The sequence below is a fragment of the Aphis gossypii genome, chromosome 1 (assembly GCF_020184175.1).
Source record: "Aphis gossypii isolate Hap1 chromosome 1, ASM2018417v2, whole genome shotgun sequence".
NCBI lineage: Eukaryota > Metazoa > Arthropoda > Insecta > Hemiptera > Aphididae > Aphis > Aphis gossypii.
This window is the reverse complement of record NC_065530.1, coordinates 50,466,461-50,484,205: the sequence shown is the minus strand read 5'-3', so window position 1 is coordinate 50,484,205 and position 17,745 is coordinate 50,466,461. Positions and strand designations below refer to the sequence as shown.

Sequence of the window (17,745 nt, the reverse complement as noted above, 5' to 3'; positions counted from 1 at the left end):
TCATTAAAACCAAAGAGGTTCGGTATTTCTCTATAAAACTCTTTGGTCGAAAAACGGCGGTTCAAAATCATTACCTTATACCACGGATACCACAATAGTAATTGCGCTTTTTTTTTTTGTTTAAATTTTTCATTCTTATTTTTAGGACATCCAAAACAATACATGCCATTTATATTCAATGATACAAACAAAATTAGACTTTTAAAAATTGAAGTGTCCTTGAGAGTTATATAAAGTAAGTATGTCATAAAGACCCGTTCACTATTAGTATCTCGTGAATAATCAATATATATAATATATAAATGTCGTTTTTTTTGTTATAAGTATGGAAATTCTGATTAAATGGTATGAAATTTGATTCTTTAACAAAAATTTAAGAAATAGTTTTAATACAATTAAGTTTTTCTAATTTTTAAAATAGGTACCCATTTTTCGATTATATTTTTTAAAACATTTCAAAAAAAATAATAATACTAAAATTAAATAAAAATTAACCAAGTTCAAGATAATAGTGTTTTTTATTTTCAAATATTAATAATTATCAATTAAATTACCTAGTGAAACACGAATTGCATGATTTAATCAATCTCAATTGGAATGCTAATTTTTATGGAAAACTGTAAATATATAATTTTTTAATAAACCTAAATTTGTAGGTGGTTTGTTATAAAAATAGATTAATATGTAACAGCCATTGTTACAATTCATTTTCTTGCTCTAATAAATAAAAAATGTATATAAATTATGATTAATATAAATATAAATAGTTGTATACTGTGTAATATATATAATAACTTGAGTTAATTTTAGATGAAAATAACTTACATTAATTATGTTTATAAAACCATGTAGGTACCTTGATGTGTAATCAATGTTGTAATTTAGTACACAAAGTGTAAAAAATTACACCTTATTTTTAATTAGAGTGACTATTTTATGAAATATTCTTGAATTTCACAAAGTGTAAAAAAGCAGTTAATGAAATGGTCATATTTTTATGAAAGATCAATTTCACAAAGTGGCTACAACACATATACTCATCCATTAACATAATTTTAAAACACATAAATTACAATTAAGTACTTCTATACGTATATAATATTAATTTCATTTATTTATTTCATGTATATATTAATTGAAAAGTTCTTTAGGTAAATCAGTTTTTAAAGGATAACTTTTCTGGGTTCCTTTAAACTGAACTGTCTTTGTAGCTATTAAACACGCTCTTTTAATTTGTTCATATAAACTCAAATTTGGTGTATGAACAATGAAATAAGCCAAACTACCCAAAAAAGCATCACCAGCACCCTGAAATAATAAACAGATGATTTTTTAACAGCATTTAAAAATAAACAAAATTAAATTTGATTAACATAACTTACAGAGGTATCAATAGGATTTTCTATTTTTGGCACTTTAACCCACTGTGGTTTTGGTTCATCCTTAGATGCAAATACGGCACCTAGAGATCCTAATGTAATAATTACAATTTTGCATCCTTGATTTAAAAGTAAAGATAAAACCTCATTGGCTGATTCAATACTATCAATTTTCGTTATGCAATTTGTATAAATTTCTGCCTCAGATTCGTTAACACAAAATATGTCAGCCAATTTTAGTATATTTTGATAAGAATTTGAATAAGCAGGAGCACCATTTACAATTTTACAACCTAAAAAAATTATTTAATATAACTTAATTTTATTATCAAACATAAGTCTTATGTGGGGCATTGCACCAATGCACCCACATGTGTTGTATCTGTCTTACACGCATATGACATAGTAAATTTTTGTTTACCAATTTCAATAGTGTACTTTTAGTTTTGATATTAGAGTGAATTGACCTATAATCAAACTTTAAGGTAAGACCATTATCTGTGTTCTCTCGTTAGTTTTTTATGATATTTAAACTTTTAAGTATGAAAAATATTTGAAAATGCTCATAATTATAACTTGCTAAAAAATTTGAATATCTTAAAAATCAATAGGAGAACACAGATAATGTCCTTACCTTAAAGTTTGATAATAGGTCAATTCACTCTAATATCAAACCTAAAAGCACACTATTGAAATTGGTAAACAAAAATTTACTATGTCATATGTGTGTACAACGGATAGAATACATGAAGGTGCAACATCCTCTTAATACATAATAATTATTAGTAGTGATAAGTAATTTTTATTTTTGTGTTAACAATAAAATAGTTTAAGATAAATAGACAAATAGTTTAGAAATATTAAGTAAATTAAAAATATAAGCATGTTTAATATACATATTATGTTTATCGTGTAAACATAGTGCAAGTAATTCAATGTAAATATCTCACCAATAAGTAATATAAGAAAGTACCTATTAAAGTTAAATGAAAATTGACAATATATCCTTTATTTATTGTAGAGATCAGGATTGAGATAGTTGATACATAATAAATATTAGATTCCAACGTCTTGTAAAATGTTACTATATAGTGCATAGTAGTTCTACACAATAGTTAAAAAATAAAATAGTTTTGTAAAATGTATGATTATTGTTATTATTGCTAGGTACTTCATATTTTAATTCTTACAAAAACTATTTTACAGGTATATCGTTCATGTTATAATTTAAATTGTATTTTGATCTTTTCTAAACTATATTTCTTAAATAAATGAAAATTATTAATTTTTTTTATATTATTAATGGTAATATCATTTTATTTCTGCAAAACTAAAATATATGTAAATTGAGTATAATAAGAACTTAAAATCGTTGATTCACAAATTAAGTATAGTATCCACAAACTCAATAGAACTATCTAAAAATGAAAAATGTATTCATAAATCATGAAATGAAAAAAATATACCAGATAGCACAAACATTTGTAAAACCATAGGATAATCATTGAAAAATGCAATGATTTAAATTAAAAATTGTCATTCAATCAATGTTGGTTTTAGAGCTATGACTGGGGAGATTTAGAATAGAAAATACCTACTGCTTTTAAAAAAAATGTAAGTAGTATTGCACATGCACACACTTAAAGAATTATAAATTTTAAAATCATAAAAGATGTGTATTTCTATATTTCCTATCTCCTTCCGAGAAACCCCATATCAATCTGAGGACACTGTAATAAATTAGTTTATAAAAAAAAAATAAAAAATAAAAATAAACATACAGTACATTTACAAAATATGAATAAAAGTCCAAATTGTTAAAGATATGTAATGCCAAATTCTGTGATCATATGGGGATGACTAAAATGTACAGACTTTCAATAATAATGTTTTTTTTTTATATTGCAATTTAGTATATTATAAAATACTGATTGCATTATTCTTGGTATTATTTACATTAGTAGTAGTAACATTATTTACATTTACTATTTGCAGATGAAAGCATATTAAGTATGAATTCTGTTGTTTCTAATGGAGTTTCAAATTGAAATAGCACAACACTAGTTTCATTGAGTAATAAATCATGTGCTTTATCCACATCCTCTTTTTGTAATGTTCCGTTAGCTCCAGCTACAATAATGATACAATTTTCACCTGTAAAAATAAGTAAAGTATAAAGTTTAAATGAATGGTGCATAGTTTTAGTACTTAATAGCTAATAATTATTATACTAACGATTAACTACTACTAATTATAATTATTATTATATTATTGGTTACTAATATTAAAAAACATTCAATTTTTCACCATTATCAGTAACATTTATCTGTGCAACTCCTGTATCAACTGATTTTTTTGTTATAAATTGAGTGTCTACGCCCCATTTTTCAAAATTATTTATAATATCTTTACCAAAAATGTCTGTTCCAACCTAAAACATAAAATTTTGAAATTGCAATTAAAGTAAAATATATGAAATAATACAATTTAAAATGTGTTAATTTGTCAGAATATCTTACACATCCAATAAATACAGTATCAGCTCCAAGTTTCTGTGCAGCAATACACTGGTTTGCTCCCTTACCACCAAAATCTAAAGAAAACTGTTTACCATGAATGGTCTGTCCAGGATTAGGCAATACTGATGTATAACTAAAACAAATTAAATTAAATTTAGTATAACTAAACATTGAAAATGGTTTAGATATTTTAAATATAAGAAAAATAAAAGTAAATAATAATAGATTATTATAATATTATTTATAACTAGACATTTTTTTATTCCATTTTTAGTTTACTAAATTTATTGTTTTGAATATAATTGTGCTCATGTTATGTAAAATAGACACTGAATTCTAATACCTAATACACATTAAATACATTTTTTAAGGAGCCCATAGTAAATTTAATTTGAATATTGTCAAGACTTAGTTGATTTTATTAATAATTTCTAATTTAATATCATAAAATGTAGGTAATTAAAACCTCAATACTACAATTCCCAAACTTCTTTTTGCCATGGCCTTTTTTGGACTAAATTCAGCTTTGCGCCTTGCTGTGAATACCATAAGACAGAACAAAAAAAAAAAACCTATACATCTAAAATTTTTTATTATGAGTTATAGACCGCGGTTCCCTTAAAACAATGGCGGATCCAAGGGGTGAATAATAGGAAAATACCTCCCCCCTTGAGCATATTATATAGAAATTAATTACATTGTGACTAGTGATAAATACTTATTATATTCACTATTCAGCATTACATATCATATTAACCCCCTCCCACTTGATAAGCCCCTGCCTTAAAAAGTGCTCGCAGTGTCTTAAATGCGCTAGGGCACACAGTTTGAAAACTACGGCCCTCGTAAATTTTATATTAATATATAATCAAGGTGCTATTCAAGAAGTTCTAATTTAAAAATAAATGGAAATAGATTAATCAAAATTGAGCATAATCATACAATTAGTACTTAATTACCAATAAAGACCTCAATAATGATGAATTATTTTTGAATATAAATATAATTTTTATTTTGAGTATTATATTTTTTTATTTGTAAATTCTTATTTTTATGATTCAGTACGTTTTTCTCTGTTATATTTTTAATATCAATAACAACTAAACAGGCAAAAAATAGCTAACTATTCTGGTATATATTTGAATGCATAAATGTACTGTATATCATTCAGTAAGACAATGTAATGTTTAAGTTAAATTTTGATTAAATGATAAATCATTACATATGAAAAACAATTATAAGCGATATCTGTCTATCTACCTATATTATAAAGTATATTTCATGATATATATTTTTTTAATTGTAATTTAAGTAATTTATTTTTACAACTAATATAACGGTAGGATGATTTAATTTTTTTTTTGAAACATTTTGTTTATTATATTATTAATATAGATAAGTAGTATAAAAAGGCAATAGATTAAAATTAATTTAAATGTTTTTAAAATGTCATTATATACATAAAATGTAATAATATAGATAAAAATCCTCATGAATAATATTTTTAGTTCCAATAGAGCAATTAAAATTGATATTATTCATCCAAATTTGAAAAGTAAATATCTAAAAAGAAATATATCTTTATATAGGTATTTTTTTAAATTTTGGTTTTAAAATAAAATACTTAAAATGATCCTGTGTTGAATTTTAAGACTTAATAATAAACATTTAACATTTTAAACATATTTAACAACAAAATAATTCACAACTTTTTATGATTTTGTGAACTTTAAATAGATACTTTTAAAAAAAATCTGTTTCCTAAATATTTTTAAAATTATTCCATGTATAGAAAACACTAATATAAACAATTAGTGAACATTTTGAGTAACTACAGACTACAGTTACTTATTTTTAATTATTACAAAATAAGAAAATTGATTTTGTCAAAGTAGTACTTACTTATGTAGTTATATATTATAATTTATTTGTTTTAATTGATAATTAACATCATTATCATGATGTATCAACAATCATTCTTATATACTTAAAGATATTATACTATTTACCATGATAAGTGATTTATTCTTTACCTTGTACGACGCAAATAATAGGTTTAACTACAACTTAAATGATTCCACATAAGTATAACACCTACATTATATATTTTTTTACATTCATTATCACCTGTACAGTGGCAGCGCTAAAGCAGTTTTTTGAGTCCCAGTGGCCAGTACTCGAGTGGGTAATTGGGTGGTAACTGGTATAATGATATTATGGAGTACTGGAGTACTAGCAGTAATATTGGGCAAAATAGTGGTAGAACAATTTAGATATTCATAAATTTACATTTGAAGGAAAGAGAAATGTTTCAACAGGCAACAGGCTATCCTTTAATTTGCTAGATTGCCTGGATTGGTGGGTTGACAGAATCCTAACGGAACTTATGAAATAAAATATCTAATGCTACCACTGCATCTGTGTATATTATTAAATTTAAATCCTTTGATCACGTTTTTTCATAATATTTTTAGTAGGTAATAACTAATAAATAATATTCAGAAGTTACAAAATAATTTTAAAAATATTCGTGTACATGATTATAATACATACTTACAAAAACATATCAGTACTACAAGACCCAATAACAACAATCTTCGACATTTTATTTGTCATGAAATTATATTACTATTCAAATTTAAAATTCAAAATTATAGATAATTTAATTAAATACATAAACAAAAATCGGTATGTACTATTAAACTTCTGCTATAACTTAAAAGTATACTAAGAATGTTTACAACAATTTATACTTGTGTACAATAATAACTGTCTAACATTAATATAACCTACACCTAAATGTATTAGTTGACAAGTTTAAAATTTTACAGTAATCTGTGCGTATATCAAATATGTATATAATAAATATCAATAATATAGAATTGTAGACTAAAGTAGTATAATATTAAAATTTATAATATTTATATTTTATAATATTATTATCTAATCCTAGTCGCCAGGTCTGCATATTGCATAATGTGTCCATGCCTCTGTATTATCTATCATAACCCATAAAATAATGTGCATTGATAACCTGAACTACCGCATCATAGAACATGTTCTATGACCCCACTACAGCAGGCTGCAGTGATGCCACAGATTATAATATATTCAGTAACGAATAATTATATTACGTGAGCGCACAGATTTCTATACAGAAGTATTTATATATTATATAGATTAGTATAGAAGTCTGTGCGTGAGCGGTACCTCAATGTTAGTAAAAACTAAAATTACCATAGACCTTTTACTGAGTATAAGAATAAATACTAATGTATAGATAATTAGTAATATTAGTAATCTATTTATAATAGCCATTAGGTAGGTGTAGTAAAATTATATTAATGGTAATCGTAAATCGTAATACGATTTTTTTCTGTGACGTTTCTCACGAATTCAAAATTTGAATCTAAAATATAAGTTACCTAGGTGTTTAAAATGTACTAAGAATTTAGAATAAGTTGTTGCATGTTATATTAATCACCAGTGTGTTATAATATTACACTTAATTTACCTATGATCTATTTATAAATTATAAGACGTACTACTTAGTACTTAGTAGTAAATAATTGTTATTTTTATAAAATTATGATTTCAATTGAAAATGAGGATTTTTCATTAAAATATTACCTCAGACATGTCAAATAAATATATTTAAAACAATTTAAAATATAAATAATTCTTTAAGTGGTGCCATTGAACGCGTTCATTTCCATCAAGCGTACATGTCCTTTTATTTTACTCTGAAGTCTTAATTTGTCAAAATGTATACAGATTGAGAAAACTCATTTTAAATTAAAAAAAAATGGTTAAATAGGTATTAAAAAAAAAATTAATAAAAAGAGTTACATCATAGATCAAGTGCCTATACTTTTTAATCAATAATTATATATAGCTGCTACTCTGCCAGCTAGTACATAGCTTAATATACTCTGTTGCTCTTCCTAGTAGGTAAAAAAAAAATAGGTATGTATTTATTTATTGTATCCGTATATGATACAATGCACTCTTTGTCTCTTTCCATTAGTCATTATACTTACAGACTATTGACTAACCACTGTCGAAACGTCAGCGTTATTTCCTATTGATTAGTGATAATTGTCTACTGATTGATACCTATTTAAAGAATATTAAAATTATTATATAACAATTTATTTATTATAAAATTAATTTATAATTATACAATTAATGCACATTAGTACCTAGTATGAGTATTGAGTAGTAGGTATATGAACCAGATTCTTAAATAGATAATTAATATAATACTACTAAATTGTAAGTAGATAGCTCAATAGCTGGTAGGTATATACTTACTGTACACGTACAATGTTCATATTACCTATGTATAATATATATATTAGGTATTCTATTAGTATTACTAATGAGTACCTAATGAGTAATGAGTTATAATAGGTACTTTTTGTAAGTATAATACTACCATGTACCTGCCTGTTTACCTATTTAGTATGATTATTATTTATTATATACAAACTAATAAATAATACTTTTAATGTTTTTATTATGTATATTACATTATTGTAAGTATCTAGTATCTACTTACTATTTTCCTAATCAATTATTAAAGATATTTTAAGTAGGTACATTAAAATTCTGTGCAAACGTACAGTACCTACCTACAAAATTATTTAATTAGTTTAACTGCTAAAAAGTTATAATATATAATTAGATATATTTCTATTTATTGCCTTATTGGTGGGTACCTATAAAATTTATGCGAGTATTTATATGAGTTCCTTCCTCAATAATTTTATTTTAATAATAATTTATAGTAGTAGCATCATTTGTACAGTGTCAATGTAGTGGGCACTTGAGCCTGCCTGATTTTAAAACAACTCGTTTTTTAAACTTTTAAAGTCATTATGGTACCTGCCGATTATATTGTTTGTCGGTTTCTAGATAATATAATGATTTTAATGAATTAATATCTTATTGTGTAAGCATTTGGATATTAATATATTATAGTCATTAGTCGCAACTTGCAATTATCAACAATAGGTAGTTTTTTAGATGGAATATAATATAGACGACGTGCTCGCGTTTATCTGTGTAGGTAATAGGTATACAATAATAAGAAGTGTGGTGTGTAAACCGTAAAGGTACGTAGTAAGTATATTTTTAAAGTACCTAGCTATTACTATTATTACCTACAAGTTATTATTGTTTACATATTCTTCTGCCGAATGGAAAGACGCGTATAATATTATATGTAGGTAAGTATCTACTACACTTTTATATACATTTTGTAGGTAGCGATTTAATAACTTAAGTTAAAATCACATATAATTTTTTATTTTTAAAATTAAGCTTTTTTCATTCTAACATTAGTATATTATGTACAAGTATCAATTGACATTATAACAATTCTAAAAACAAAACAATCACTTTTAAATTTATATCTAGGAGTAATGAGTTTCTGATTTCTAAAAAAATATCCCTAATAGTATCTATGTTTAACTCTTTTTTTAATTACATTTTTAGTAACATAAGTTACACTATAGCAATCATGTTAAATTATTGACATTTAATTTGTTTGATTCTTCGAGAAAAATTTATTATAAAACCATTAAGATAGGTTGCGATATTATCATATTTATTTAGATTCCCACGTATTTTTTGATAGGTATGCAATTAAATTATTTTTTCCCACGATTATGCATAGAATTATCAATATTATGAATGATGGGAGTTTTATTTACTTAAAAATTTAAAGGTAAATTAGCGAATATTTTTTTTCAGTCAAATAAATTGGTCAAAACTTTTGCCCCATCATACTAAAATATGAAATGACAATTCTGATAATAGTGCAAATAGTGTGATTTATAGGCAAGTATGAGGTAGGTATTTAAAGTTCTGATATTAGTTACCAATAGTATGTTACATAGTACATACACTAGTGTACTACCAAGTAGGTACCTTTCTAATTATAGTCAAAAAGAATTATATTTATATATTAATAAATGGTTTCAAAAAAATAAATATATTATGTGTTGTCTTAACATAGAAATGCATTTAATTGTATTCAATTAATAAAATAGTTTAATAATTAGATACCTATATTATACCTATAATAGTATTGTAGATTAGAAATCGAACACTAAAACAAAGAAGTAAAATACTAATTATCTCCAACAAGACTAAACTTCACACTTGATGTTTAAATATTTAATATGTTTGTCTATTTGTCTATATTATGCTATTTCAGCCTTTATATAAGAACTAAAAGATTTGGTCAGGGACTACTCACACAAGAATTATAAATAAAAACATTATTTTTTTTTCACATAGCTAATTCTATTTATACACACATTTTTTTCTTAATTATGGCAATATATTATCAAATAAAAATAAATAAATAACAGTAATACTTAAATAGCTTAAGACTAGTCTATAATTATAATTGAAAAATTAGGTATCGTATAACAGAATCTTATAATATAGGTATACTAAAAAGTATTTTTTTTAATATATCATAATGTAGGTAGAAAATATATTTTTGAATTATATAAATACAAATATCATTAAATTAAACTTATTAAAGCATTTTTATTTCTCATAATATATTAACTGGCTCTACAATTCTATCTCAACAAGGTAAATTTTAATTTTATAATACTTTTTTTCTATTCGTAAATTTAGTTACCTAATTTATATTTTACAATAGTATTATGTAACAGTATCAAACATTTATACAATTCTGATAAAGTATGTACTTTTATAAAATAATAAATTAAAAATAATGTTCTAGGCGTTCAAGCCTTATTTTTAATCAATACAAAATAATAAATGTAATGCATATAAATAAATTATATAATTTTGGCAATTATTTTATAAATATTATGTCCATATTCATAAATGAAATAAATGGAGAAGACAAGTTAGAAAACTCCCGAGAACTATTACTTGAACATTATGTTATATTTATATATTCAATTTGTATTACTAATTACAAAAATTAAATATATAATTATAATTTTATTTGCATTACCTGAACTTTGTTTAACAATATTTATTTAATATTAATTAAACCGAACAGAAATATACATTATAATGCAAAATCATTATTTAAAAATACCTACTTATTTTCTAGCTAGGTATATCATTAAATAAACAATGGAATTATAAAATATGGCTGTCATTTTTATTGAAGACAAATGAAGTGTATTTCATTTGATTATAAATGTGAAAAATGTTGTTCTGTAATGACATAAGTGTTTTTAAAATGTGTTTCAAAAATTGTTATCTTCAAATCAAGTAACTCATAAAAATTACAATATAAAGGTAAGTAATTAAAATGATAAGTAAAAAAATAAATGGTAAAATTATTTTAAGAAAAAGTTCTTAGTATATCATTTTCATGAAAATAATAGTAAAATACAAAAAAAATGTTTCGTTAAATAGAAGTAAAACATACAAATCGTCTAAGAATATACTGTTGAGATCTATCACATAAATAGTTATACAATTTTTGTTTTACGTATATATACATGTTGATTAATTTAAAATATAATTATCCTTTTGATGGAGCAAAATAATTTAACAAAATTCTGTTGATGGTTAAATTGGTTTTAAATACAAAAGAGAAATTAAAATAGCATTAGTGCAACGAGTTTGCAGCCCAATAATAAGATAATATCAGACATAACAAGACCAAATGGTGAAGCACAACTTCTCTCAATAATTGGGGTATTCAAAGATGCAAAGCCACCTACATTATACCACACCGGTCTCCCCGACAACTCTTGTACAGGCCTAGAATTGTGTGTTAATTGTCCGTGTTTTGAACGCAACATACGAAAAGCTTGAACCTGAAAAAAATATTAACATAAAATTATTCAAAGTATTGCTATGATACATATCTTATCATATAATGTTAACGACGTATAAAGTTGTTGAAAGTGAATAAAAACAAATTCCTAACAATATTTAATACTTCATAAAATTCAATTATCTATAATACCTAATATATGCATAAACATTCATAATATAATATTATTATAGTTATTAATGTTTAATATTATTTGAACAAATACTTAGGTACTTTTAAATAGAATTTAAATTATAGTTTTATATAATCATATGAAGTTATTACCTATAGATCCATTTTTTTAATTTATCAATAACAATTTTAAAGCAGGTATCAATACATTTTAATGTATTTACCTAATTGAAGATCTTGGGTTCCATTAAACCCTAAACTTAGACTACTACTACAATATTATAGTTGGTGAAGTTCTAAGAGTGTAAAGATTTATAAAATGAAATACCAAAATGTTATATTAATGATCATCTAATACTATTTATTTAAACCCAGGTTTTCTCCAAATAAATTATAAATGTTTGAAGTGTGTTAAAATTATATGCATTATAATAAATAAAATAATTTTTATTTATGGAATCTAATACAATATAATATTAAATTATAAGCATTAGAGAGTAGAAAGCCTTGATTTGATATATATCAAGGTTCTCTAATAAGTGCAAATTATATAATACATACAATATAATAATATGATAAAGCATACAAATTAAAGAGATCTTTTAGTGGGTAGAGGGATTTTGTCAAATTTGAATATATTTTTATAGTACGTGTAGCAATGTAGCATCTCTATCCACAAGCAAAGTACTAATTGATAATATAAATTTAGTAATTAGATATATATAGTACCTGGTTATGAGATAATTTAATTGGATGTTTGAAATCTATCCATTGAACAACTTCTAAACAAGGTGGTGTAGTTAAGGAACCCTTGTATGTGAAATAGTGTTCAGTAGATACGGGTAACATAGATCTTATGGTGAATCCAACTGGTAAATGTGTTGATTGATCAGGCATATTTATTTGAGCCAAGCTGTCAACGATTTCTGAGTATACAAGATTGTCCTCTTTTGTTATTTCAAAGAACATTGCTAAGACAACCAATCCATCATTTTTTGTTAAGGCTATTTTGTCATCATCATAATCTGTGTTTGAAAATACCATATGCAATTCCATTGGGTAGCTATATAAAAACCACATAATAACAAACATTTGAGAATTATAGTTTAACATTTTAAATTTTAGTAGATATATTATACTAAAATGTAATAATATTATATTACATGTTTTAATATTTAATAAAATTAATAAAATTAATATTTAATTTATGCATTAATTATACAAGACGCCAACATAATTTATGTAGCTCATACTTATTTTCATAAAAAAAATATTTTGTTTAGTTTTAAATATAGTTTTTAGTGTTGTATTTTACTCTTACATATATTTAATTGTTCAAATATATACATACCTATGGTTGTTAATTAGGTCTTCACTACCCAATGAGTCATTAACACCCCAATGGAAATGTAATTGATTAAATTTGTAAGCTGGAGTCAGGGGACCTCCACTGATCATTACTGGTGCAGTATAATTCAATTGTAAGACCACTGTAAATACATTTAAAATAATTTATTATTTATTATACACTTAATACAGTTTTATATAAATTATTAACTATAGATAGTTAATAATGTATGTACTACATCATATTCTATGAATCAATTAAAATAATCTTATTTATTTTTAATAATAAATAAGTTACTAAATAGATCATAGGACATCTACTATTAGAAAATAGGGAAACTACTGATATAAATTTAAAAATGTTCCATTGTCAATATTATGTTGAATGATGTTTAGGTAAAATTATTTAGTTGAACACCTATAAAACATTAAGTGTACATTTTAAATCTTGAAAAATCCAATTATCATTATAAAAGATTGTATATCTATGTTGTTATAGGTAATATTTATTACAATGAATAAAAAAAAAAGTTAATTTTAATGCATATTTGTATATATATTTGCTGTACCTATAATGGCTTTCAAAATTATTGTGGGCCCTACTTTTTAGTGTGCACCCCCGAAACCAAAAGTCTGTGCACACCTATGAAATGAATACCATTATATGGTATTCTTATATCACATTATGTTCATAAGGTAGGTACTTATAGATTTATAGTTTCACATGCAAAATTTTTAAGTTTCTCCAAAATACATCTAGGAAAATGTGATTAAATTAAATTATAATTATTATATAATTTTTTCTATCATGCACTTATAAGTATAGAATGATAATCAATTGTCTACAGCACTTTTTTAAGGTTAAAAAAAAGTATAATATTATTAGGTACCTAATTAAAAATAATAGCTGGAGACTGGAGTACTTTAATCATATAATTTAAACAATTATAATAAATATTAAAATTTGAGTAAATCTTTAATTCTCACTGGTGAAATTACTTCATATATGTAGTAATTGTTAAAATATCATCTATGTTTAAAAAAAAAACAATAACATACAAATAAAAAGAGATTTAAATCTATGGTGCATAATTATTAATTTATAAATTCTTTAAACAATGATCAATGATTTAACTATTTTATTTATACAAATGTAATCATAACTCTAATATCTATTCAATATTTTATTTTATTTTAAGAGGAGTTTGAAGTTTTTTCAGTACTTAATTATATATAATTGCCTTTGAGAATAAAATGGCCACATCAGGAAATATTGATGACACTTGGGTAGAAGAAATATTTGCTAAATCTGAATCTGTATGTTTAACTAATTTAAATCAAAGATTATAATGAAAACTAACATATCAATGTATTACAATTTATACAACAATGACATAGTATTATATAAATGTTTTTTTTATTATATTTTTTTTTTATTTGGCAGGTAATTTTTCATAAGATGCAGGATATTATTAAAAAAAAAAAGTATGTATTAGAGTTAAAATCAAAAATTCATGATTCTGAAGAACAAAAAAACAAGTTACAAGAATATGTAAAAACGTTAAAAGATATGATCCATAATTTCAGCCATTGCTCATCATTGATCCCAAATTTGAACAGTGAGTTAGTTGAATACAGTTTAAAATGTTTTAATATCTATATGATAATATTGTTTAAGTATAGGTATATACTTCATTATATTTATGCAGTAAAATTAAAAATCTATTGATTTTTTATGATATTTTATTAAAATGAAAATTTGTTATTAATATAAATATAAAATTTAAGTATAGGTATCTAGTTATAGAAAAAACATATCTAAATCTTGAAATCTCTAAAGATCATTAAAACTAAGAAAAAATGTTTTTCATAGTAAGTTGTTGTATCAATAGTTTTATCTCTTATTTATACTTATAGACTAAAAAGTACCTATGGGTAAATTTTCAAGTATATAATATTACACAAAAAAATAAATATATTTAAAATAAGTGGTAACTTTATTTTATTAATCAAAAAATATTAGTGAACATTATGAATGTTACATCTAATCTCAAACTAGAACTTTAGTATAGTTTGGGAATTATAATTTATAATATAGTTTTTAGTAGACTATGAACAGTTCAATAGTGTGTACCTTCTCTTAAATAAAATATAATAAATCTTATAAAAAACTATTATTTTACATTTATAGATGCCATTACTGAAGTGGAAAAATCAATATTAAACATTAAAAAGGTGCATAATTTTATTAATTTATTGTGCAAAAGTATAAATCTTTATATATATATAGTAAAAATTATTGTTTGAAAAACAAAATTACATAGGTATTTTACATAATATTTTTATTTTATTATAAAAGGATATTGCTGTTTTGGAATCAGAGAAAAAATTGGAAATAAAACCAAATGAAGCATATACAAAATTAGGTGAGTATGATGTTATTACTATGAAAAAAATTATAAATAATAAAAACTGTTGTATATTAGGTATATTAATAAAAATAATTATTAAGGTATTAAAATTTATATGTGAAAACAATTTTTACTGTCCTAGGACTATTTCAAAATACACATACTTTTTTTTTGTTGGTGAAAATACCAACTGAAGTAGTCATCTTTTTTAATATACTTACTACATAATCATAATTCACTATAGAAGTTACCTTACTTAAGTATAGAGATCTGCGTAACTCCTACATAATATAATAGAATAATAGAGAATAATAATATTATTGTTCTTTGATTTTGATTGTATTATATTTTTTTCCTTTTTTCCATAGTATTGAATATGAAAAAAATATTATCAGAACTATATAGTAAAAATTTTGATTTGTTGATACAAAAAGAAAATAGATTACTTGAATTGAAAAATCAAACAAAAGAATTTAACGCTTCACATATTATATCTAAGGTAAAAAACTAAAAATATAATTGCCACTTCTGTAGAACCTTAAATTAATATAAATAGATAGGTAATAAGTATCAAGTCCATATAATTGGTTAAATTTGAATACTATGTTTTATTTTCATTAGGAAAAACAGGAACTAGATCGTTATATAAAAGAATATGATTTGCTGAAAGCCAAAAACATTCATCTCAAAGAAATGATATCTTTAAACATGGTACAAAAAATATAGTTTGCATCATTTCAAATAACAAAAGTATACATATTCAAAAAAAAACATCATTTAAAAAATAGTTCAGAAGTTAATATATCGATAAATTTACAATCATTTTTAATATTTATAGTTTTATTACCAATATATATGTGTAAATCAATTGATATATCGTAATTAAGTATAATATAATTATTATATGTATTATATACTATAGTCTAAAGTGTGAACTATAATCATTACTTTTTTGTATATAAAAATTTGTCATTTTTTAAAATTTATTTAAGAGCTCTACAGCCTAAATAAAAATTATAAATCAACGTTTGTATAAGTTGGTATTATAGAAATAAAATTTAATATTTTGATTTATGTTTGTTTTACATACAAACATGTAGATAGATAATATTAATTTTAGATTCAAGTGTGAAAATGATATAAATTATCTACAGAACCTACCTATTTATAAGTGCATTGCATATTATAATTTTTTTTTAAAATATGTAGTCCAGTATACGCATTATTTTATTCAAAATAAAATTATTGTTATGATTTAACAGTAGTTTAAAGCCTTGTTTAAAGTGGAAATTTAAAGAGAATAAATACAAATAATAATTAATGATAGTAGTTACCTATAATAATGGAATTATTCTAAGGCTATATAAAATATATCTTATAATTATAACTCTATAATTATGTATAATATCATGACTGAAATAGATTATGCAGTTCTTATTATCCAGTTACTAAGTTATATTTTTACCTTATACAAGAAGCATTGAAAAACTTAAATCAATCAATACAATTATATGTTTTATTGTGTATAATTTACAAAAAGAGTATTTATACTCCTTGACATATAGCATACAATATTGCTGTAGGCTACGATATTAGACCTTGACTACAGATAATAATAAATACATGTACTTAATACCAGTAATACCTAATATAAAATGTATGATACATATATATATATATATATTTATTTATATTTATAATTATAATATACTATTGTTTTATACTTTTATCATTTTAACTAAATTTGTAAGTTAGGATTAAAACTGTAAGATAAAAATATTCTTTAATAAAAATAAATAAATTATCAAACAACTTTGATTATTGGATTTCAAATATAAATTTTTTGTTCATTGTCAATAAATTTTAAGTAATTATATTTTTGATTTTTCTTCTATTTACTACTAATGAATTGTCATTGCCCATTGGTTATTACCCTAGCAATATAGTAACATAATATAATATGTAATTACATTTATATTTTTAATTTTATACTATCTATAAATTATATTTTCTTTTTTAAAATATCTGTATACACTATACATGTGTCCAATGACTGGAGTTATTTTTATTTGTATCACAGAATAGAATCAATTGTACCATAGCTCATATGTTTCAAGAAGAGAAGTGGCATA

The 17,745-nt window shown here is 23.1% G+C and overlaps 3 protein-coding genes across 4 annotated transcripts in view; 1 reads left to right on the top strand and 2 right to left on the bottom strand.

Moving 5' to 3' along the window:
* Nucleotides 1-975: 975 nt before the first annotated feature.
* On the bottom strand, nt 976-6,865 carry LOC114130049 (ribokinase-like). The gene is made up of 6 exons (XM_027994936.2): nt 6,456-6,865; nt 3,899-4,031; nt 3,687-3,810; nt 3,360-3,533; nt 1,383-1,672; nt 976-1,308 (listed from the first exon to the last, which is right to left on the bottom strand). The coding sequence occupies exons 1-6, from the start codon at nt 6,512-6,514 to the stop codon at nt 1,132-1,134; spliced, it is 957 nt and encodes a 318-aa protein (XP_027850737.2). The 5' UTR covers nt 6,515-6,865; the 3' UTR covers nt 976-1,131.
* A 3,419-nt stretch (nt 6,866-10,284) lies between these two features.
* Nucleotides 10,285-17,745, bottom strand: part of LOC114130047 (carbonic anhydrase 2-like) — a 28,495-nt gene continuing 21,034 nt past the window's right edge. Inside the window, exons 4-6 of the mRNA XM_027994934.2 lie at nt 13,207-13,345; nt 12,585-12,918; nt 10,285-11,724 (exon numbers count right to left, since the gene is read on the bottom strand). Of these exons, the coding sequence (XP_027850735.1) occupies nt 11,503-11,724; nt 12,585-12,918; nt 13,207-13,345 (695 nt within the window). The 3' untranslated portion in view covers nt 10,285-11,502. The remainder of the gene's footprint in view (nt 11,725-12,584; nt 12,919-13,206; nt 13,346-17,745) is intronic.
* Nucleotides 14,292-16,481, top strand: LOC126548925 (uncharacterized). 2 transcript variants are annotated; one of them, XM_050197014.1, is made up of 6 exons: nt 14,292-14,519; nt 14,647-14,821; nt 15,394-15,437; nt 15,562-15,628; nt 15,982-16,112; nt 16,235-16,479. In XM_050197014.1, exons 1-6 carry the CDS (start codon nt 14,457-14,459, stop codon nt 16,337-16,339), a joined length of 585 nt encoding a protein of 194 aa, XP_050052971.1. In that variant the 5' UTR covers nt 14,292-14,456; the 3' UTR covers nt 16,340-16,479. The 2 variants fall into 2 exon arrangements, with proteins under 2 accessions (XP_050052971.1, XP_050052972.1); XM_050197015.1 differs by having other exon boundaries at nt 14,488-14,571; nt 16,235-16,481.